The sequence below is a fragment of the Pipra filicauda genome, unplaced genomic scaffold (assembly GCF_003945595.2).
Source record: "Pipra filicauda isolate LSUMZ 115617 unplaced genomic scaffold, ASM394559v2 scaffold100_size2392355_pilon, whole genome shotgun sequence".
Taxonomy (NCBI): domain Eukaryota; kingdom Metazoa; phylum Chordata; class Aves; order Passeriformes; family Pipridae; genus Pipra; species Pipra filicauda.
In genome coordinates this window covers 226925-250793 of record NW_024103441.1, presented here as the reverse complement: position 1 = coordinate 250793, position 23869 = coordinate 226925, and the positions used below count along the sequence as shown (strand labels likewise).

The 23869-nt window shown below is 39.3% G+C and overlaps 1 protein-coding gene across 1 annotated transcript; it reads left to right on the top strand.

Moving 5' to 3' along the window:
- Window positions 1-589: 589 nt before the first annotated feature.
- C5 (complement C5) lies at window positions 590-22065 on the top strand. The gene is made up of 41 exons (XM_027741443.2): window positions 590-671; window positions 903-1095; window positions 1652-1814; window positions 2165-2235; window positions 2816-2907; window positions 3536-3618; window positions 3785-3875; window positions 4191-4296; window positions 4931-5057; window positions 5381-5496; window positions 5676-5876; window positions 6415-6618; window positions 7049-7258; window positions 7508-7657; window positions 8041-8170; window positions 8457-8522; window positions 8785-8985; window positions 9591-9681; window positions 10068-10144; window positions 10724-10863; window positions 11107-11319; window positions 11888-11948; window positions 12815-12904; window positions 13142-13354; window positions 13478-13553; window positions 13988-14147; window positions 14631-14726; window positions 14997-15168; window positions 15807-16012; window positions 16431-16583; window positions 16952-17014; window positions 17841-17922; window positions 18555-18606; window positions 18956-19058; window positions 19147-19221; window positions 19318-19423; window positions 19586-19672; window positions 20015-20104; window positions 20653-20736; window positions 21119-21257; window positions 21477-22065. Exons 1-41 carry the CDS (start codon window positions 607-609, stop codon window positions 21604-21606), a joined length of 5028 nt encoding a protein of 1675 aa, XP_027597244.2. The 5' UTR covers window positions 590-606; the 3' UTR covers window positions 21607-22065.
- The last annotated feature ends 1804 nt before the right edge of the window (window positions 22066-23869 follow it).

Below are 23869 nucleotides of genomic sequence, written 5' to 3'. Positions count from 1 at the left end.
GGGATTTTTTTTTTGCAATTGCTTTTTTAAACAGTGCATGTTGTTGATATATTGTGCCCTAATGTTCTCATGTTACAAATTTTATTTGTAACGGAATTACTCAAAAAGTTGGCATAATGAGGAATACAAATGGCTAGAAGAAATTTGGAAGGGAAGAGTTATTTCCAAACAAAAAATTCTGATTTCAACCTATCCATGCATTATGTTTGAGAGAATTCCAAATGCATTTTGTCCTTGAGACAAAAATGGAAAACCACTTGGATTTAAATAAAAATCATTTCATGAAGGGCAAAATCTACTTTTTTGTTGGTTGCTGGGGTTTTTTCTACCTCGGAAAATGATTTGATTTAATGTAATTGTCAGAGGGTGAGGACTGCCTCAGGGTGGCTGTGGACATATTAAAAAATGGCAAGCATCTATTAAAAAATTCCTGAGTTTAGCAGTTCTGGCTTCCTTGGGAGAGGGAAATAACATTTTAATAAAAGGTGATCTGCAATTAATGATTAACTGGGAGTGAAGTGTGTCGGTGGCTCTGCTGTTCCTCCCCAGCACAGGGGGTTTAACCCAGCACCAGTAACTCCATGCTCTGCTCTTGTCACAGGCACAATGACTGTTTTGATCTATTTGATTGTTTTGCTATTTTCTGGAACAGCTTTTAGCCAAGAGAAAACGTAAGTAAAGCAAATGCAGGATTTACTGGCAATGGGACTTGATTGTTTTCTGCTCTTTTAGACAAATAGAGCCAGAATTGAAGCAGAGCCAATACAAAAGGCACCATTAGAAGAGCTTTTGGATTGTGTCTTAGGTTATCTTGTTGGCTTTAAGAACTGAATTAAAAATAGGCAAAATCCAGAAAAAATCTAATTCCATTTCCCTTGTATTGTTTTGTATTCCCTGTACAGGTATGTCCTTACAGCACCAAAGATCTTCCGAGCTGGGGCCTCTGAGAAAGTTGTACTTCAAGCTTTTGGTTATGACAAGAAATTTCCAGTCAATATTGCCCTAAAAAGCTTTCCAGATAAAACTACTGTTTATTCTTCCGGTCGGATTTCTTTAACTCCAGCCAACAAATTCCAAGATTCTGTAACTTTAACAGTAAGGAACTCAGACTTTTCTTACAGTCTTTCTATTATCACTTTTAGTGATAAGCATTAAAAAAGGTTATGACAAGTTTTCAGTTGTTTAAACTGGGAAAGGAAGCCTAAAGCCCCAATTTATTATGTCTGAAATTCAAATTACTTGGAATGAAATCAGTGAAGTTGAACACAGAATCAAACTTTTTTTTTTAGGAATATTATCCCAGTTGCATAGCTTTACAAAATAATGAGAATCAAACTAAACTACCAACCACAGCAGCAGCTTTGGTGTGGCCAGGATTTATTATGTGTATAAATAGAAGTCTGATCATTTGTACGGTTGTAACCTCATAAGTGGGCTTTGAACTTTGCTGGTTTAATTCTGGGTATAAATAAATGCAAAATTTCAAAGTATCTGTAGCAAGAATAAAACCTTGTGAGTGTTGGTATTTTTATTTCAAGATACTCAACCACAGGACAGTAACTGCTATTCAGATACTCTTCTCACCCAAAAAGTACTGTAGGAAAAAACACTTTATAATTTTCTTTAAAAACCTTTCTTTCATCTCCCCCAGCTTCAACCAACAGATTTACCAAGAACTGATAATTCAGACAAGTTTTTGTATTTGGAAGCTGTTTCTCCACATTTTACAAGAGAGAAAAAAATCCCTGTTTCCTATGAGAATGGGTTTCTCTTTATTCACACAGACAAACCAATTTATACTCCTGATCAGTCAGGTAAGTAGGGCTTATTTGTCTTGGCTGCTATTTCATTTTTAAAGTCTGTGGACTCTGCCAAGGAATGAGGATTTAAATGCTCTTTTAACAGCTATCAGCTGCTATTTCACTTTTTAATCAGCTGAATAATGTCTTGAACTATCTGGTAATATTGTAAAAATTAATCACTTCTCCCAATATCCTCTCAGTCCCTGCCCTTCTCACCCGAAATGTCTAATTCGTGGCACAAGAGATTTTTCTGGGAATATGTTCAAAATATTGGTGATTTTTTGGTTGTTCAGGGTTGGTTTTTTTTTTTTTTAATCTCTATTATGGTTTGACTTTGAGATTTCTTGCTACAATTCTTCCAGTGAAAGTCAGGGTTTACTCTCTGAATGAAGAACTGCAGCCAGCTCGGAGGGAGACTGCCCTGACTTTTGTGGTGAGTTGTAATTGCATTTAACATGAATATTCTGTAGCTCTAATAACAACTAAATGGAGTTGGATAGTGAATCAATGTTGCAATCAGTATTTAATAAAACTGTCAGATGTTTTTGCAGGCAGCCACACATCTTTTAAAAGATCTAAAAATGCACAGCTGGATAGAAGTTTTCAAGTCCCAGATCTGAAGTTGTTACAGAATAAAAAAAAAAAAAAAGGAACAAATTTATCTTTAATAGTAATACTATATGGGTTTCCTACTGTTTGTTTCATTTAATATATAAAAATAATGAGTATCTATTATATTTTTTAGCCTTGAACAATTGCCTTGATATTACAGTAATTTTTTAGCCACTTTAAGGGATGTGTTCACAGCTTTTACTTGTAGGAATCAGAGCAAAATGTCTTCTCAGAATTTCAGTCTGAGTTGTTTCTACAGATGTTTATGTTTTCATGCTGTGAAAGGGGCAAAACTCAGAAAAATAACTTCTGGCCAGGCTGCCACTGAAATCACTGATGAAGATTCTCCTGTTGATAAGAACAATTTGTAACGAATTCTTCTTTCCTCTTCCGATTTCAAGGATCCTGAAGGAGTAGAAGTGGATATTTTAGAAGAAAAAGATTTTACTGGAATAGTTTCATTTCCTGACTTCAAGATTCCTCCTAATCCTAAGTAATTTGTTTCATGCTTTTTGTGAATTATTAACAGAAAAATAGCTTTTTTAAATGATTTTCATCGAGTGGTTTGGCATGATGGGCATGACTTGAAACTTGGAGATTTCTGACCAAGAATCTCCTTAAAGAACCTTTAGTGGTAGTTTTGCTGCGCTCAATGAAAAAGGAAGATAATTAACAATTAAAGTTAGAAACAGCACCAAAGCCGTGTTGATTTCAGGGAGGGGAAATGTTCATCTTTCACACGTGTATTCCTGCAAATCACCAGGATTTTTCCAAGAACAGCAGCATAAAAAAGAAATATCCCTTCAGTTCTCCTTTCAGTCTTGAGAGGGTGCTGGAGCTTTACTGGGCTGGCAGAAGGATGCTAAAGGGGCTTGTAAAACTGGGGTTGGACTGATTTCATTTCCCAGTTCCTTCCATTGCTTTAATATAAATTTAAAATAATTATAAATATACCAAAGAGAAGCTTCTCAAAGCAGGCATTGAACACGTGCAAAGCTTTGGTGCAGAACTTTCCTCTCACAATCATTATTAACACAAAATATTGTCGAGCAGCAATATTGATTTTTGTCTTCAACATTAACTTCCCTCTTAAAAACTGTTTGATTGTTGGCATTTGGTAGGTATGGAATTTGGAAGATCAAAGCCAAATATAAGAAGGATTTTGCAACCTCAGCTGTGGCAGAATTTGAAGTTAAGGAATATGGTAAGATGTGCCCAGATTGTGAACTTTCATTTTTATGTCTTTTTAACAACCCAACCCCCTCGAAAGCACAACAATTCTTGGGTGGCTCTGCAGGAGCATCTCTGGGTACCTGTGGCTTTAGGTATCAAACACATCTAAGTGCCTTTCTTTTCCACTCCATTTTCAGCAATGCCAAGCTTTTCCATCCTCATTGAGCCAGAAAGCAACTTTATTAGTTCTGACAAATTTGAGAGCTTCAGGATTGCTGTGAAAGCAAGGTGAGGAAATCTGGCTTGGATTTCTAAATACGTTTGTAGCTCTTCTTCTTCTGCCTGAAGGGTGATTCTCCTGTGTCCAGTATTTTCCTTCTTCAAGAAGCCCTTTCATCCAAATCCTCTCTGCCCTGTTAGAGAACTAAATGACCCTTCTTAAAATCCTTCCTAAGGGGTTATTTTTCAACAGGAGTGTTTAAAGCTACACAGACATTTGTGTTCTCTCTCTTGCCTGGGAAATTCATCTTCTTCAAAACCAAATGTTTTGTTGCACCCATTAAAACTGTCTGAAAAGCATTTCTATTGTTGTTTTATTCTCAGCTATTTTTATAACAAAAAGCTTCCAAGTGCTGATGTTTTCCTTCGTTTTGGAATAATTGAAGAAAGTGAAAAAAAGATGATGCCTCAAGCAATGCATGTAACCAGGGTAAGGAGCAGCAGGTCTGCTTGGTGTAGATTTTATGTGCTTGGCTCAGGACTGATCTAATTCCACTGAAGTTTTTCCATTCAGTTTGGTGAGAATGGGCCTCAAGCCCCAGTTTGCATCCACAGCTCCTCACTGCCAACTTTCTTTGTGTTAATAAAGGGCAGAGAAATTCACTTTGAGCTGAAGCTCAGAGGCAGCATCTGAGATAATGCACTTTCAATCTGCTTTAATTCCTTCCTTGGCCAAACTGGGTGGTTGAAATTTCTATGAGATAACTGTAATGCTGTCAGAATGAACAAGAGAAATCCAATGGAGACAAACAGATCAAAATTATCTTGATTTATTGTGGGCAGTCTGTTCTCCACTACTTATCTCCTTTCCTCATTTAGTGAAGCTATCTCTGTGTTATTTCTGCCTCTTGTTGGCCCTGCATGCAAACTTTGCAATATGTGCCACAGGTGGATTAATTATCAATAATTATAGGTAATAAAGAATTCTCCTTCATTAAAACAGCAACTTTGTTTTCCTCTAAAAGTAGACACTGACCAGAAGCACATTGAATTTGCATACAGGTTATCAAAATAAAATTTTTTAATTATTGACTATACAGGCATGATTTCTGTTTCATTTCCAGATTGAAAATGGAGTTGCTGTGATCAATTTTAACAGTAAGAAAGCAGCAAGTTCCATAGGGTTCCAAAGTCTGGAAGAATTGGATGGGTCCTATTTATATATTGTGGCATCAGTGTTGGAGTCTACAGGTAAGTTGCTTTTGAATTTTTTTAAACATATCTGTAAATGTGAACAGGACTAGAAAAGAAAATTATAGGGATAACTTTCCTAATATCAGGCTTCTTTTAATATGCAGAAGTTCTTCCAAAAACTTGCAAGGAAGAGCAGCCCATCCTCACTGTAAAAATGTTGAGGGATTAAACTTCTTTTTTTGGCTCTTTGTTTTCACAAGAGTTGAGTCTTTGAATGCAAAGGCTTCACTTTCCCAGCCAGGTTGTGCTGCCCTGGGAAGGCAAGGGGAGCACAGAGTCTGGAGGATGGGAATGTTCCAAAGGACACCATGTTTTGGTAGGTGGCCTCAGTGGGGAAGTGGAATTTGCTGGAGTCAGATTTGCTGTGTCTCCCTACAAGCTGAGTCTGATTGCTACTCCTCTCTTTGTGAAGCCTGGACTTCCCTTCTTCATTAAGGTCAGTGCTCATCACCACATGAACCCCCCGAGGATAACCCTCATCCTTTTTTTGAGTATTTTCCTGTACACTTCCAATTTCCACTGACTTTGGCTGCAGAACCAGCTGAGCAGCTTGGAAGCTTCTTCTTCAAAAACGTCCCAGTTCCCCTCAGAACTGTTCTTTATTCTGCTGAACAGGTGCAGGTGAAGGACACAGTGGATGACCCTGTTAGAAATGTCCCCATAACTGTCACTGCCAAATCCCTGAGCGAGCAAATGGACGAGACCCCGCTGATCTCAGAGGGCTCCGAGTCCGGGAGACGCCAGACGAGCCTCAGGGATGGCACTGCTTTGTTTGTCGTTAATGTGCCATCAGACAGCAAAGTGTTGGAGTTTCAAGTGAGTTAAACTGTCCCGTTAATTTGTTTCTTTGAGGGTTTCGTTGTATCTTTGGGATGTACAACACAAGCAGGAAGGTTTTGCACTCGAGAGTTTGTCGGCTTGGAGGCTGTTACAAATAATCAGTCGTGAAATGCAGCTGCTATAAGGAAACGTGGCTTCTCTATTAAAGTCTTTATTAAACTACTCTGAAACTAAATAGCCTAATTGGTCATCTATTTATTTGATGATAATAATTAAACAAAAGCTCCAAATTCACGGTGTGAAAACAAATCTCTGAGAGTGATTCCCTCACTGTGTAGGGAGAGAAATCCTTCACCTTTCCTGCTCTATTTATTTGTGTACGTGCTTCTACACTGCCCTTTTATATTTGACTTGATATTGAGAGATACTTTTCTTAAAGAAATCATTGAAATCTTGGCTTAACTTTTGTTCTGTTAATCCCTCTGAACAATATATTGCAGAATGATTTTAGTATTGTCATGACTTAGGAATAATTCTGTACTTCAACTAGTCAGACATTTTGTTCTCTTCTCAGGTCAGAACTGCAGATCCACGACTTTCAGATGAAAACCAAGCAAGTAAAACCTATGAAGCCAAAGCTTATTCATCACTGAGTCAGAGTTATCTGTACATTGACTGGGCTTCAAACCACAAAACACTCGAAGTAGGGGATGTGATAAATATTAATGTTTATCCACACAGTCACTATATTGATAAAATACATCATTACAGCTATTTGGTAAGTAACAGGTATTTCTACATGAAATATGGAATTGTAATGGTCATAAATGAAAACCTCAGCATAGAACTGCTCCCTCCTGGTACAATCTGTCAGTGTTAGAGGAAAAAATTGTTGGTAAACTCATGTTTAAATTATATATTCAGTCTCCATTTCTTTTAATTCTCATCTGACATTGACTGGGATTGAGAGCAAGTAGTACCAGTCTCAAGAGCTCTTCCAGAAGTTGAACTGTGGAGGAAGGAAAAGAGGGGCAGAGCCAGCACTTTGTTTTAGGGGAAGAGGGAGAGAAATACCTTCCCTTGAACTACAGCCACTGGTCCCAAATGCATTTTTGTCAAATTTATATCTAAATGCAATTAATTCCATGTGAAAAATACATTGAATATAACATTGGACTTTGTTATTCTCCATTTTTCTTTTGCTGTAGATCACATCAAAAGGGAAGATAGTAAGCTTTGGAACTCAGGAGAGAAAGAAGGATTTGGAATATGAACCTCTAACTTTTGAGATAACCCAAGCAATGGTTCCTTCAGCACGTCTGATTGTTTACTACATAGTGACAGGAGAAGAAACTGCTGAGTTAGTGGCTGATTCAGTTTGGCTGGATGTGGAACAGAAGTGTGGGAATAGCCTCGAGGTGAGCAGCAAAGCAGGCACTGAAATTTGTGGGTTTGCTCTCATGTTATGGTCAGATTTTATCTCGGCCTTACACAAGTTCTTTAGCACTGAAATTTGTGGGCGTGCATTCACTTCTTGGTCAAGATTTTATCTTGGATTTACACAAGTTCTGAAACACTTCCTGACTTATGAAAGTGTCTGCCTTCAGGTGGGTTGATTTCGGAACAATGTGCTTTCCAAATGACCGATATTTGTTTTCAATTTATAGATTAAGCTGCAGTCAAGCAAAGAGACACTGAAGCCAGCAGAGGTTGTATCACTCACCATGAAAACACAGTCCAGTTCCTTTGTTGCTCTGTCATCTCTTGACAAGGCAATATATGGAGTCACAGGAAGAAGAAAGGGAGCAAGGGAAAAGGTGAAGTAGCAGCCATAAAGGAAAATCAAGTTGCTTTTTGTTTCTTGTTCACATCCAGTATCTAGGACGTGCCATGCATTCAGTCAGCCTGCAAACAGGCAGAGGGGCAATTCAAGCCAGAATAAAAGTTGTTGGTTAAAATCTACAGCTCAAAATTATGAGAAGAATTCATTTACAGTCTCTTGATTTCCAGTAAAAGTAAAGGGTGGTTTTAAAGGCAGATCTGAACTGTCTCATCAGTGCTGGCACTTGAATTAGCTCCAATATTGCTCCAGTGTGCTGTGAGCTCATCTTCCACACTGAGGTGGCCTTTCTGCACGTTTTCTCCCTCCTCACCTGATGTTTTGCACATTTGAGTTGGCTGATGGGGTGTTTCTGCTCAGATAATGCTCCATTTGGAAAAGAGTGACCTTGGCTGTGGGGCTGGAGGAGGAAGGAACAACATCGACGTGTTCCGAATGGCTGGGCTCACCTTCCTGACCAATGCCAATGCTGATGACTCCAATGGAGCAGGTACATTCCTTTGGATCAGGCATGGAATTGTGGGTCTTGTTCTCCCAAACATTATATTATCATTCTCAGTATTATGCTGGAACTCAATTAAAGTAACAAGAGGAAAACACGACTTGTGGATCAGTTACTGTCATTAAAATGAGAATACTTTTATGCAATTAAACTAGCAAAGAGAAAAATTTTCACTCATTTGGAATGTGATTTTATGGCATTATTTTGAAGAGGACTCTGCTGTTACAAAAGAAGTGAATGTCTTCTTCTACTTGTTTATTTATTTTTTGGACAGGTGAACCTTGCAATGAAGTGTTAAGAACCAAACGGTCTGACTTCGAGGAGAAGATACACAAAAAAGGTGTTAAAAATATTTTAAAGTATATAATTACGAAAAAAAGGTCACATCCATTAGGAATCAAGAACCTGAGTGTTTACTTAATACTTGTAATGTGCTGGAGAGAGAGAGACTGGCAAATATAGAAGATAACTTTAGAGAGGACCCTATTTATAAAGCCTTTGAGGCATTTGCTGCATTCACTGCAATTCTGCAAACAAGTCAAGATGCTTCTGGAAACAAAAATTTCATCTCAAGGCAACAAATTCTTTTACTTTTCTTTCAGCATCCCAATACAAACATTCAATCATTCGGAAATGCTGCATGGCTGGAGTCAGAGCATATCCAGTGCTGGAGACCTGCAGTGACAGAGCCCAGAGAATTCAGAGTAATGAAAGGTGCATTTCTGCATTCAAAGATTGCTGTGAATTTGCCAACAAGCTGAGGCTGGAAGAGCCAAACAAGCTCCTAACCTTGGCCAGAATGCGTGAGTATGAGAGCTTGGAGTCCCCTGTTCCATTGGAATTTGGGGGAATACAGAGGTTGGACCTTTGATAATCTATTAATCCCTCCCTGTTTCCTGTCAGGGTTATTCCAGGAAGAATTTTACCAAGAGCTTGTGGTCTTTGTAGACCCTAAAGAGGGGTTGGAGAGCAGTTCTTTATTCTGTTCAGTTCTCTGTTCTGTTCACTCGCATTTAGGACAAGCAGAACTGCAATTGGAGTGTGTTAAGAGTAAACTAAATTTGAATACTCTGCCCAGCCCCAAACAGCCAATGAGTAACATCTCAGGAGAGATCAGTGGGAGTGTGGAATTCCTTGTCTCCCACTCCTTCCCTATAACTGCTTGTTAACAAGTTAATCTGTCAGGATATTGGACAGGTATTCATGTGTGTAAATGGATGAGGTGGGATTAACACAGACTTTTGTCTGAGGGTATTCACACACCTTTTTACTTGTTTCAGGACTAACCTGAGGCAAGTGAGCAAAATACAGCATCAGAAAAGACAAAAAGATCATTTTGAAGCCGTTGGTGGCCATTGGCAGATGGTTTTGCTGCGGTTTTCTGACTTGCTTTATTTATGTCCTTCAGATTTTGAGTCTCTCTTGGAACTGGATGAGGCACAAGTTCGAAGCTACTTCCCTGAAAGCTGGTTATGGGAAGCTCACCAAGTTTCCTCCAGGTACTACTTTTCTCAAATCACCTTTATAGAAAGGAAGTGCTAAACTTGAGGTGAGCTGGGTAACCTTGGCGTGCTGAAATACAGTGTTATCCAAAAAGCCTCTTCCTGCCCTGTTTCCCTCGTGCAGGATATTCTCTGTGGGGCCAGATTGGAGTCACTTCTCCTTTCACTTTCGACCTTGCTAAATCCCACCTGCTGTGAAATCAGCTCAACCCAGGTTTATTCAAACAAAATTCCAGAATTTCTGTTCTCTAACTGTGCTCTCACAGCTCCCCTGAGCCTCTCTTAGATCCAGGAGTTGCTCTGGGCAGGTTCTGTTGTTGTGTTGATGAGCTGCTGGTGTTTCCAGGTGGCTGTTGGTAAATGGACTGACACTTTTCACACAGGTCCAAGACTCTGTCTGTCACCTTGCCTGACTCCCTGACCACCTGGGAAGTCCAAGGTATTGGCATTTCTGATAAAGGTAAGCCCTGCAAACTAATTAGTTTGGAGCTAAAGAATTAGGGAGTTTTGCAGAACCTCTCCTTTAGAACACGTATATTCTAAAATGTTCACTTTCTGGTTGATAAACTGGAAAAGAAAACATCAAAATATATACTTTAGGGAAAGGAATTAATTTCCTCTTATGAATATCAGTGGCTGGGAAAACAAAGCCTGTCTTGTGTGTGACAGTGGCCCATAATAAGTAAGAAAAATGTAAGAACAAACAGTGAGCAACTCTTCCCTGGCACAACTTTGCATTGTCCTGCCTCCAATAGCTCAGGGACTTGAGATTTTCCAACAGATTTGGTAATCCAAGCAGAAAATCTCACTTTGGGAAGAAGAAACCCAAATAATTGGTATGTCAGTAAGTGTGTGAAGAGGGGGAGGCAACAGCCTGGAACAGGAAGTAAAAACCTGGGCACTTAGAAGAAGGTTGGACAGTTTCCAAGTACACCCTGAAAAATGAGAAGTCACCACTAAAATATGTCAAGATTTTTTCCAACTTGTTCATCAGGAGGGTGGCATAAAGCACTCTGCTTTATATTTTTAATTTTCTTAGGTATATGTGTTGCTGCACCTTTGGAAATCCAAGTTGTGAAAGACATTTTCCTGAGCATTTATGTCCCTTATTCCGTGGTACGAGGAGAACAAATTGAGTTAAAAGGATCACTTTATAACCATAAAGCCTCTGCAATTAAGGTAATTTGTGTTAATGAGTTCCAGGGAAAGATTAACATAGTAAAGTAAAAAAGCATTTCCCCTGCCAGTATCCAGTATGAACAGATCCTTGGATCAGATTTTCTCCAGTCCTTATGCTTGTGTTATGTGTATTGTAAAGAGAAAATACCATTAAATTAATTAATAACATTTCAGTGGCTTTATTATGTCTCTGGTGTTGTACCTGTCACGGAGGTGAAACACTAAAATCTTCCCACCTTTCAGTTCTGTGTTAAAATAGCAGCTGGAAATGGAATCTGTACTTTTGGAGCCTCTGCAGCCTCTGGATCGAGCTGTAAATTCAGGAATCTGGGGGGTGGGTCTTCAGCCCCCCTGACATTCCGGATCCTCCCCCTGGAATTAGGACTCCACACTGTCAACTTCACCCTGCTGAGCCCCAGTAACAGTGAGATTGTGGTTAAAACTTTGCGTGTCAAGGTAAGAAAAAACAACCTAAATGTTCACAGCGGGTTTGAATTTCGTGTTGACTCGGTCACAAGAACAGAAATTAAATCAATATTAAATACTGCTTGATTTTCATATTGTCAGAATCCAAAATGTCCTTGAATTCACTGGGATGTGTGCACTGGAAAAATGCACAACTGAATATTGGAGCATAAACATTTTTAAACCTTGATTATCGGAATTGTCAGAGAGATTATATGTATAAATAGATATAACTCTGCAAGCAGGGAGAATACTTCATTCTAGGTTATTTGGTCTGTATTTTCAGCTGGTTAAGAATGCTTCACTGAAAGACACTTTTTTTGGTAATTTTTCCTAAGCTTTTATTTAAATATTTTCTTAAATTTTCTCAAGAGTTGTGGGAGATAGAACTCTGATTTAAATTTACATGGAGCAGCTGTAGAAGAGTGAAGTAAAACTCAACTACAGGAAAAGTTGTAGAAGGCAAAAATACTGTGGTTTTAAGCTGTTGTTTCAGCTGATATATTTAATTAAACAAAAATGTTTCCATTTCCCACTTCTTTCCTCTTGATGATTTCAGCCAGAGGGCATCAAGAAAGAGCTGCATGCAGGTTTCACTTTGGATCCACAGGGTGTTTATGGTGAGAATTGATCCTGTGTCCTTGGATTATTTTTTCCTATTCTTGATTTGTGATGATCAGGTTTTCCATAATGTGAAAAAATTGGAATCTCTCCTTCCTGAGATACTGTACATACATCCTTTCCCAAGGATTTCCTGCCCTTTCCTTGACTTTGAATCCATCTCAAATAGCAAGTCTTTAAAATATAGTTGGATTCATTTCTTAAAGGAAGCTTTATACATATCTTTTAGAGTGATATGACACCAAGCTTTTCTCCAGTGTGCTTGAAAACCAACCAGCAGGTGCTTTATTAATGAAAATAAAACATGTTCTCATTTAACCACAGAAACCACAGAGTTCAAGTCTAGATTTTATTTTATTTTGTAACATGTAACAAAGAAGCAAAAGAAAGGTGGAGAGCTTGCACCTGCTCTTTTTCAAAGACTAGCATTGTTTGCACGTGCATTTGGCAATATTTCTAGTTTTCATGTTCTCACAGGTATTTTTGTTGCTGACCTTAAATCTCTTGTAACCTTAAATCTGGCTATTGCAGCTGAGCATCTGTTGATTTAGATTGTGCAGTGTGACATATATATATATATATATATATATATCTGTCACATATATATAAATATATCTGTGTATATATATATCTATATATCTGTATGTATGTATATATATATATGAATGTGTATATATATTTAAAGGGATATATATGTGTATATATAGATAGATATATCTATATACATTTTCAATTACAGGTTCAATCAATAAATATATGTGTATATATAAAAAAGGATATATATGTATAGATATAGATAGATATATATACATTTTCAATTACAGGTTCAATCAATGTATGTGTCTATGTATATTTTGAATTACAGGTTCAATCAAGAGACGACAAGAATTTCGATACAGAGTCCCCCTGAATCTGGTCCCTAAAACAGAAATCGATAGAAGTGTCAGTGTAAAAGGTAAATTGACACTTTCAGTGCACTGCATATGTACTTTCTACATCTATTTCTCCTAGTTTGGATTAAATTTATGCCTGGGCTCTTTCTCCTGTGAGAAAAGGCTTTGCAAGCCACCTTTTTGTGTAGGAATTGAAGCACTTCACGCTGAACGTTTGCTTATAAGGGCTGCGCAACTGCCCTTGGGTTTCTCTTTCCTGACCCCTTATGGCACTACATTTGGGTTTTTTCTTCCCACAGGCCACCTGATGGGTGAGGTGATTGCCACAGTGCTCAGTCCCAGCGGGCTCAGGACTCTGGCTGAGCTGCCCAGGGGCAGTGCAGAGGCAGAACTCGTGAGCGTTGCCCCCGTTTTTTACGTGTTTCGCTACCTGGAGGAGTCGGACAACTGGCACTTGCTGGGGCCTGAAACCTTGACCTTGAGAACTCAGATGAGGAGGAAGATGAAAGAAGGTAGAAACATCTGCCTCTCTTGCTTCAGAGCTGGAGAGGTGCATAGGCCAGTGAGAAAGATAACACACCTGAGGGGGGAAATGTGACTCTCATGGCTTGTTTTGTGCCTGGTGCATCCCTTAGGAATTGTGAGCATCCTGTCGTTCCGAAACGCTGACCGGTCCTACAGCATGTGGAAGGGCGGGCAAGCCAGCACATGGTGAGTTGGGAGGGTTTTTTTGGTTGGAATGAATTAAAAAGGCTTATTTCCCTCCTCTGCTTTCATACTTCTGGTGAGCGTGAGAGGTGTGATAGTAGATTTAATCAGACCTTGCAGCTTTAAATAACACCTTTTGTTTCCTTCCTTTCACTTGCCAAATCTTTTATTCGTGTCCACAGCTCCCACTGTGACAACCCAGGTGGGTTTGGGATGGAATGAGTCCCTCCCCTGAAACATGGGAATAGATCCTAGTTTAGAATTCTTTCATTAACTATTGCCCATTTGTGAAGTTAAATTTGAAATTCATCTTCATTATTCCTTTGAAGCGTGGGAAGGTGTGGGATCCCCAGATCATAACTGGTGCAGATCTGTGGCTGCCCCCAGCAGTGTGGGAGTACCTGCTGATCTAAACAAATGTTTGGTCTCCTTGGCAGGCTGACAGCTTTTGCTTTAAGGATTCTTGGACAAGTTTATCAATATATCAATCTTGACCAGATTGCTGTCTGTGATTCCCTGCTGTGGCTGATTGATGACTGTCAAATGCCAGATGGGTCATTCAGTGAATTTTCCAACTACCAACCGGTGAAACTCCAGGTAGGAAAACCCAAACATTTTCTGTGCTTAGACAGTAAAAGCTGAAGTCACCAGGAGACAAAGTGTTTCAGCAATGCAGAAGAGGTTTTAGGCTGCACTTCACCAAAACACCCATTCAAGATGATTTTGCTAGGTTTGCCTTTTCCTAAATTCATTTAAGAAACAGCACAGTCTTGCAAACCTCTCTGTCTTCCCACTCAAAATAGCTGCTTGCCACTTCTTAATATTTAGAAAAGAATTATGTAGGATGATTTTACAACAAAATAGTCCTGGCTTGTCGATAAATTTATATATTTATATATTTTGGTCTCCTTTTTGTACAAATAAGCTGTTACCTTCCAAAGAGCCAATGTACTTTCAGGTTAAACTAAACTGATACTTTTTACAGGAATTTCTATTTGTTTCCTCACCTAAACTGTGAAAAGTTCTATTTATTTAATCAACTTTATTTTCTATTTAATTATTTTCATTTGATTCTTGTAGGGCACGTTACCTAGAGAAGCTAAAGAAAAATCTCTGTATCTCACAGCATTTTGTATCATTGGAATCGACAAGGCAATTAAAATATGTCCTACTCAGGTAAATGAGATTTTTATTTCTGCCAGTGGGTTCCAATTTCTTCCGTTTTCTTTAACATTTGTTCAAAGAAATCAAGAGACTTTGTTCAGTTCCAGATACTTCCTTGTTTTGCTTGTCTTTCAAAACCAGTGAAAGAACACCAAGGAGTTTCTGGGTCAGTTTATTATGAGATATATTGCAGAAAACATCACATATCCATGTTTTCTTGCCGGGGGAGATGTGATTCTTCAACTCTGACAGATGTGAGCTGTAGCCTGTTCATCTTTCCAGAAAATCCACGATGCCAAAAGCAAGGCAGGAGATTATTTGATGAGGAATGTGCAGTTTGCTCAGAGCCCCTTCACCATGGCCATCACTTCCTACGCCCTGGCTCTCGTGGACCGGGACCATCGCTCGGCGCGGGCGGCCTTCTCTGAGCTCCAGAGGGAAGCTTTTGTCATAGGTATTGTTCAGTCCTCCTGGTCTGTGCTGGGTTTTGCTCTCACACAGGCTGTTCTCTCAGTGTTTTTACACCCTGATGTGATGGCACTGCTTGGAGGGTGAGTTCCAGTGCTGCCTCCTTTGTTTGGCCGCTCTGTCGCTGTTCGTGACCAGTAAATCCCATCAGCTGTTTTACATCAGGTCTGTTTATCATCACCTTCTAGTCTAAACATCAGATTTCCCACTGCAAGGGAAGTGTGTCTTCATCTCCTGGTAGATGCAGAGTGAGTTCCTCCTTGTCCCCTTGTCCTGAGTGGGCAATGCCCACCTTGTCTTCCCAACACTTGCATTTTGAACCTTCCCGTTTTGAACACTTCCATTTGGAACCCTTTTGCATTTGGAACCCTTGTGCATTTTGAACCCTTTTTTTGGCAGTGTTTCTTACTAAGAATAAAACTGTAATAAATTCTTCCCACTTGCTACGGGCAAAAGTGGAAAAGAAATTGGTAAAAGCCTTTCCAGCCCTGTTTGAAACTATTGTGCACAGGATTAATTTTCAATATGTTTCTGTGAGGTACATTTTTAGTCATTTACACCTTGTGTATCCTGCAGAGCTGTTGCTGTGTTTCAGCCTGGAACCTTCCTTTTACCCTTGTGCAGGTGACCCTCCTATCTATAGGTTTTGGAAAGACACTTTCAAGACACAAGATCAAAATGCTCCCAGCTCTGTCACTGCCCAGATGGTTGAAACCACAGCCTATGCTTTGCTCACCACTTTGCTGAGAGGGGAGGAAAGCTATGCCAAGCCAATCATCAAATGGCTCTCTGAGGAACAAAGATACGGTGGAGGATTTTATTCAACTCAGGTGGGCTTGCAAATATTTTGTCCTTATTCTTCAAGAGCCAAAATCTGTGACATTTTGCCCCTGGATCCCTGGAAGTGTCCAAGGCCAGGTTGGATGAGCAACCTGGTCTGGTAGAAGGTGTCCCACTTGGAACAAGATAAGCTTTAAGGTCCCTTCCAACCTAAACTATTCTGAGATTCCATGATTTTATGATATAAACATTTTTAAAGGATGATATAATTAAATGATCACAGGGACAACTTCAGTGTCCCTTGTATCAAGTGACTCTGTGGCCAAGATATTCTTTGTCTCTGCTGGGTATGACTTCTTTCCATGGAGGTGTTATAAACAGAAATTTTATAAATAGAATTTAATGGATACATATTTTCTATAAATAGAATTCAATAGGAGTTAATTTTTTATAATTGATTTCTGACAGGACACAATTAATGCCCTTGAGGCCCTGACTGAATATTCCCTTCTTGTCAAACGGCTCAATCTGGACATGGATGTTAAAGTTTCCTACAAAAACAGTGGACTCTTGGACATGTTTAAACTGACAGAAGATCATTTCGTGGGAAGAGCTATGACAGTGAGTGAATAATATTGCTTTCAAAGGGAAAGTAGAATTCTTAGCAACTTGTTAAATAATTATTTGAACTTCGAAATTGCTAGTAAAGTGCTTTTTATTATAACAAGCTGGTATTAATTTGGTATAGGAAACGTTTAAGGACTTGTTTATCTGCTATATTTAATGCATTTGAATATTCCTTTAAAATTAATATCTCTGCTTGTTCCTATAAAGTATTTTTTGATAGATTATGTTTGTAGCATCAGACCTTATTGTGTATTTGAAATGTAAACAAGACAAGCAGATCATCTGACCTGAATCGCTGCTAATTGGTGCTAATCTTAATTATTAATTTATTAATAAGTCATTATTTCTCCTCAATCCTTTAGGCACCTTTGCAAGATGACATCTATGTGAGCACTGGCAGCAGCACTGGCATAGCTACAGTAAATGTGAGCATGCAACCAGGTTTTTAAATGGAATTTCTGGTTTAGTAAATACAAACAACGAAAAAGAAACTGAAATTTCCCATAAACTCTCCCACTGTTGCCCTGAAGGGATGGGTGTCATTATGGCTCTGTGTTGGATTAGGTACAAGCCATTGTATGACTTATGGCTACTGGGAGAGAAGTTGGGAAGCATCTTCCTTTCCACTGAAGGTTTTCTGTCCCATAAATCACAGAATCCTTAAGACTGGAAAAAGCTCTTAAGACCTCCAAGCCCACACTAAATAGATGATCAACTTCATTTTAATGCTCATCGATTTTACTTAATCAGCCAGACAGGGAAGACCCAAATTAGTGATCAATTTTGAGAAATAATCCTCTGTTAGTCTGGTGTTTACTCTCAGTTTATTAAGCACTGTCATATATTTAAAGCAATATTTAAAGTTTTTTGTGTGCCTAAACATTAAGCATCATGTTGCCATGAAACATTTTCCAGTCTTTCACAGCCTCTTCCAGCATCAAATTTAGACAAATCTGAGCTGTGGATACTCTTGTGTGCTCCTATTCACATTCACAAAACATCAGGAATTGTTTAGAAAATACATTTATTCTCTTAAACACGACCAGTAAGAGTGATGTGGTTTTGCTCAAGAGTTCCCTGCTTCTTTCTGTGCTGATAATTTATTTACTCTGCTTTGCTGGTATTTTTATAGTACCAGTAAAACATACTTGTTTCTACTTTTCACAGTATGATTTTTCACAGTTTTATGCCTGTTTTGAGGATTTTTTTAATGCTGCTTCTGTTCAGTCTGATTCATTTTTACCTGTGCAGGTGAGGACAGTGTATAACACAATTGGCACTTCTGAAGAGTCCTGTAACTTTGACCTGAAGATTGTTCCAAAGAGAGATGATGGTAAAGGGTTAATATAATTTTAAATGTCACTACTCAGGTCAGTGCAAGGGAGGGATAAAATCCTTGTTTTTTTAACAGTGTTTCTTATTAAGAACGAAATAAATTCTGCCACTTTCTAGGTGCAAAACTGGAAAAGAAGTTGCTAAAAGCCTTTTTAGCCCTGTTTGAAACTATTACCTTTTTGTGAATGGAACTAATATTTAATGTATCTCTGTTAGGTGCATTTTTAGTAATTTATTTTGCAGTGGGGGGAGTGAGAAGGCAGAAATATGATGGGAGTGGGAGGGGGTGACAGAGAGTTCTACAAACCAGTGAGAGTTCTAGTCCAGTTAGATCAGGGTAGAGAATCACACTCTGAGCTTTCAGTAGTAGTTTTAATAACATAAATACACACAAAATAGTTTCAATAACATAAATACATGTTAAACTACATGAAACCTTAAAACTGTGATTTCACCTGAGCTGCAAAAGAAATCAATGTTACTTGTTTGTGCCTGGACAATGAGCTCCTTTAAAAACAGCCACCAAAGCAACTTAAGGAATTATCTTTCGGTTATGAAAATGCTTTGTGGAAATTTGGGGCTACTGGAGAGCTATAAAATGGCTTTTTTGACTCTCCTTGGTATGAACAGGTCACCCAAGAAGAGAAGGGGAGCCACTGGGGCGCCTGGAGGCTTGTGCAAAGTAAGGGCAGCTCAGGGGTGGGTTTCTCAATAATTACACCTACTCTTCTGATCTTTCCTTTCTGCTTCTCCCCTTTTATGTGTGTGTGTAAACAGAATTGGAGCCAAAGGTTGTGCTTTCCTTGGGATGTCTTTCTTCAGTGTATATGTGGGCTCTCCTGGAACATAAGGATTAAGAAAAGCTTCTTCCTGGCTTCACAAATCTGAAATGCTCCATTAGGAGGTTACTGTGGTCTGAACGTTGACAGAATTTTCCTCGGGTTTTTCTGAGATCACATTCAAGTATTTTTAATTTCAGTCATGGTTAACTAATACTGGGTTTAAACTATTTTATTTTTAACCTGTTTTAGGTACAGGCCCAGTGCAAGGGAGCCCCACTTGGGGTCTGCCCACACCGTGATGGACATCGAGCTGGTCAGTGGATTGGAAGCAAATCCAGAGGATTTATCCATTGCAAGTATTAGAAAACCTTTTTTCTCTTACTGACTCTTTTTGGCCAGAACTCTAATATTTACTGTTCATCTTCTTCTGTCCCCTCCAGCTTGCAAGTGGAGTCGACCAGTTGATAGCAGACTATGAGATCAAGGACGGGCACGTCATCCTGCAGCTCAACTCTGTAGGTCACCCCTTGCCTCACTGCAAGCCCTGCTTTTGCTCTTTGCAATGATTTCGGTGCCTTTAGAGCTCCCTGATTCCTGTGCCTGTCCAACAGGTGCCAGTTGAGAAGTTCCTGTGTGTTGGGTTCCGAATCGGTGAGCTTTTCCGGGTCGGAATGCTGAGTCCTGCCACGTTCACTGTGTATGAATATCATGCCCCAGGTATGTGTTCCATGGCCTCACATCCCTCTAACTGTATTCCTCCTGCAAGACTACATTTTCCCTTCTTTCACAGCTTTTTAGTCTGTATTATTGTAAGCTCAGTTAACTTTTGACTCGAAGCTTCAGTGTTGGTTTTCTCTCTGTGTTTATTATTTCTTCTAGAGAAAAGGTGCACTATATTTTATAACCCCTATGGAGATGAAAAACTTGTGAGATTGTGCGAAGGAGACGAATGCAAATGCATGGAAGGTAAACTTGTTTTAAGATGTTTCTCCATGTCAGTTGGTGGGAAAATGCAGGGTTGTTCTTTGAACAAAACCACACTGAACATAAGGGGGAAATCCTCATAAGAGCACAGCTGGTTCCTCTCCAAATTTTACACTTTAAAATAATTAAAAAAAACCCAAATGTGCAGCGTGATCATGGAATTCTGAGTGGATTAAGTCAGGTGATTGAGGGTGTTATTTTGTATTTTAAATTATTCATAGTTCCAACATGCAATTCCATATTATGGTGTTGTCAGAGTAACCAAGCAGGTGGAGGACATGTGATGACATTCTTTTAACACTGACTTTTCCTTTCTCAATGTAGCTGAGTGTAGTAAAGTCCAAAGAAGACTTGATGAGTCAATAACTGCTGAGACCAGGAAAGAAGCTGCCTGTCAGAGGGACATTGCATATGGTAATATTTCTATATTTGTCATTATTTCATGAGCTCTGAAATGTCTGCTTGCTTACCAGGGCTGCAAAACACTTTGTTCCAATTTGATCTTGAGTGATTAAAAACTCAGTGGGGTTGACAGTGGTGTAGGGTGAGGGCAGGTGACAAACTGGAGCAGAGAAGGGCAAGTGCTGCTGAATAAAAGTCCCATCAGCAGGGTCAGGGCATCATCAGATCAGCCTGATCTGATGAGTTCTGCTAATAAACACTGAGTTTTGCTAATAAACACTGAGTTTTGCTAATAAACACTGAGTTTTCTCTTGCTTGGTACCATTTGTGTGGCTTTGGGCTCAGAGGAAGTTGTGAGAGCACGGGTAGAGCTTCCATCAAATTAGACACGGGTAGAACTTGTCAGTGTTTCCTGGCCCTGCAGTGTCAAGCCACCCTGTATTCCCAGACACTGGTGTTGTAAAGGGGCATGAAGTTCTCCTCCTGAGCAGCTGGGAGACATTCCAGATGTGTTGCAGGAAGAAGGAATAACAAAAAGCCTGGTCTGTGTCGTTCTGCAGTTTATAAAGTGAACATCTTGTCTCGCAGCGAGGAAGGGTCTTTTGTGAAGTATTCTGCAACTCTTCTGGATCTCTACAAAAGAGGTGAGAGTCCTGCTCCATGTCTCTGTTTCTGGGAGAAAGGATGCTGGGATGTTTTTAGGCACTGGCTGTCTTACCTGTGAGAAAGGCATGTGCTCGTAGCTCCTGCAGAACTGCAGCTGATACTCACTCGTTTTTCCTCAGTTTAAGCATCCAATACATCCTTAAAATGACTATAAGATAAAAATATTTAATGTGCACAAGGTTTATTTGCCACTCAGATTTAATTGGAAAGATATTTCACGAGAAACATGTTTTATGTCATCAAATTTTGCTGTTACAGAACTAGTGGCTGTGCTGGACTGGAGAACAATTTGGTGTTTTCTCTCTGAGTGACTGGAAATTCCCTTTGTGAAATTGTCCAATTCTTGTCATTCTACTTCAGGGCAGGCTTTTGCTCAAAACAATGATGAAATAACCTTTGTTAAAAAGAAGACCTGTGCAGATGTTGAACTGAGCCCAGGAGAGCAGTATTTGATCATGGGAAAAGAAGCCTTAAAGATAAGCGTTGGTTACAGTTTCAAGTAAGTTATTTACCCCCAGAATATGCAGAGATTTAATCTTAAAGTCTGAAGGGTTTGCATGTAATAATTCTTGTGGAATAGAACTGATTTAATTTTTGCAGTATTACTTCCACCAACAGAGTGCATTGTACATGATTTCACATTGGAATTTTTTTTTCTCTTTGACATTTTCCTTCCCAAATCTTAGCAGCAAATGATCATTTTCTGTTGTTTTCCTAGATTCCAGTACCCTTTGGACTCCAGCACTTGGATTGAGTGGTGGCCTTCAAACCCATCCTGTACCTTCTGTGGGCAGTTTTTAAACACAATGGATGATTTTGCTGAAGATCTCATGATCAATGGCTGCTGATTCACTTGGAGAGTTCTTGAATTAAAAAGCCAGATCAAATCTCATGTAAAAAAAAAAAATCCTCACCTGTTTGGCAATTCCTTCTTGAACTGAACATTTATTAATAGTCACCTTGAAAAATGAGCTTTGCTTGTATTTTATAGCAATGTTGTTACAACGTAGTGATGCTCAAATATGATTTTTAAGCTTGGATGGGAGAATCACATGGACTGCTGCAAAGACATTTGGAGCCAGATGAAGTGGATCAACTGTAAAAACACACATGGAAAGTACTGTCTTGTCATCAAATCCCAGGTCTTATTAAAACACAAATATTTGCAGCCACTTCATAAGCTCTTTGTGAAAGAAACTACTTTATTCCTCAGGTTTTCCTTTTGTACTCTGTTTGAATTCCTGCATTTCCATCCCTGACAGTAACTGATGCTGGTTTTGTGCTCTGCTTTCTTGTTTAAAAAAAAAAACAACCAAATTTCTTAGATCTCATGTGTACATTCCTTATTTGTATTTTCAGTCCGTGTCTGCTGTAGATAAAACAAATGTTACCTTGGCATTTGATGACTGGGTTTGACAGTTAAAAATCCTGCCTTGCCTCCAGGAAAGTGGCAGGTGAGGGGCCAAATTTCCTTCTCCCAGCTCCTGGCACAGCCCAGTCTGGTTCCCAGTAAAGCTGAGGAGGGAGTTTGACACAAAGCACAGTTGCACACTCTGTTATTTTTATTGAAGAGCTGCCCAAGAGCAGCACGGCCAAGAACTTTAAAATTACTGTTTTCCCTCTCTCTTAGGAATATCCTTGATCCAGAGCATTTAAGATGTGGAAAGGAGATAGCCAGAGATGATGCAATCTTTAATTTTGCCTCTGTGAGTATTTCACCTTTTTTTTTTTTTAATCCTACCAACTTTTCTAAGAAGCACGGGAAGATCCCAGTGTATCCAATAATAACTGGATATAAATTCAAATTGCAGGGAGAAGCACATGGAAACGCTCAGGGAGGTTGTCCAGGCAGTTGACCTGGAAACATTTCTACTTCTGAACTGGTAACTGTGTATTAGGAGACCTAATTATCCCTTTAAATGACAGGGAGCCTGTCCTATTTTCACAGGTGACTTGTGACATTTAAGTTCCATTGATTTTTACTCAGCCAGACTGCAAAAAGGCTGCATTGCTCCTGAGGACCAGGAACCTGACTTAGAAATAACATACAAAAATGCTGCATTAAGGATCAAAAATTGCTGCCACTACTTCAAAAAATTCTCTTATCTTATTTGTTTTGCCTCTATTTCTATCCAGACTTAACTCTATCACTGAGATCACTAGATGTGTGTATTTTTTATGTGCATTTTAATAGATATTTAGCCACGTGTGAGATGGCAATGTAGGAAGATTTGCCTTCCTCGTGTGCCATGGCATGATTTTCCCAGGAAAACCATGTGGGGGAAAGGTGTATCCCTGTCTTCATCTGTTTCCACATGCAAATTATGTGGGCAGATTTCCATGGGGTCTAATTAGCAGGACAAGAGAAGATGGAAATGGATTTTAGGATTCCTTGCCAGGGCTTTAGTGACTCATAGTCAGAGAGTCCTGAGGTCCTGAGCATCTCACAGGGTTAATCCCAGCAAACATGGAAATTCTTGGGATAATCACTGCTGAGGTGACTCATTCCATTATGAAATGGAAATTATTTCAGGACACACTCTGTACTTCCAAGCTCGCTGTGGATTCTGGACATCAGAGTGGGGCTTTTATATCTGAGTTGTACACAGTGTTTTCTGTCCCTGGGTTGTTTATATGTACCATGTGCAAGTCTCCAAATGTTCCAGGCTTTGAATCACCAGCCAAGAGCTTTAGTGCTTCCAGAAAAACACGAATTCCAGTGCTACACTCCTGCAGTGTTCCCAAACTCTGTGTGTGTGAGGTGACTGCTCTGCCTACATGTTAATGAACCTGCCCAGAGAGCTCTGTGCCTCAGTCCAAATCCAGCCCCCCATTTCCTGGAATACAGAAGGCTGTGCCTTGCCTGCACAGAGAATCTCTGAAAGCCAATTAAATAAGTGTGGTCATTCTACTTTTATCCCTTTTTCATGTGTTTCCCTTTGAATAAGAAAGCTCCCCAGATGCCACTGTAATGTGATTCTCCCTGAATGCTCCTGGCAGATGCATAAGACCCAAACTGGTTGAATTCCTGACATTATAACAATTCTAAGGGTTAACACTATGAGACCCTTTAGCTCTTTTAAAAATCTGTATTTCTGTGCATTCCCATTT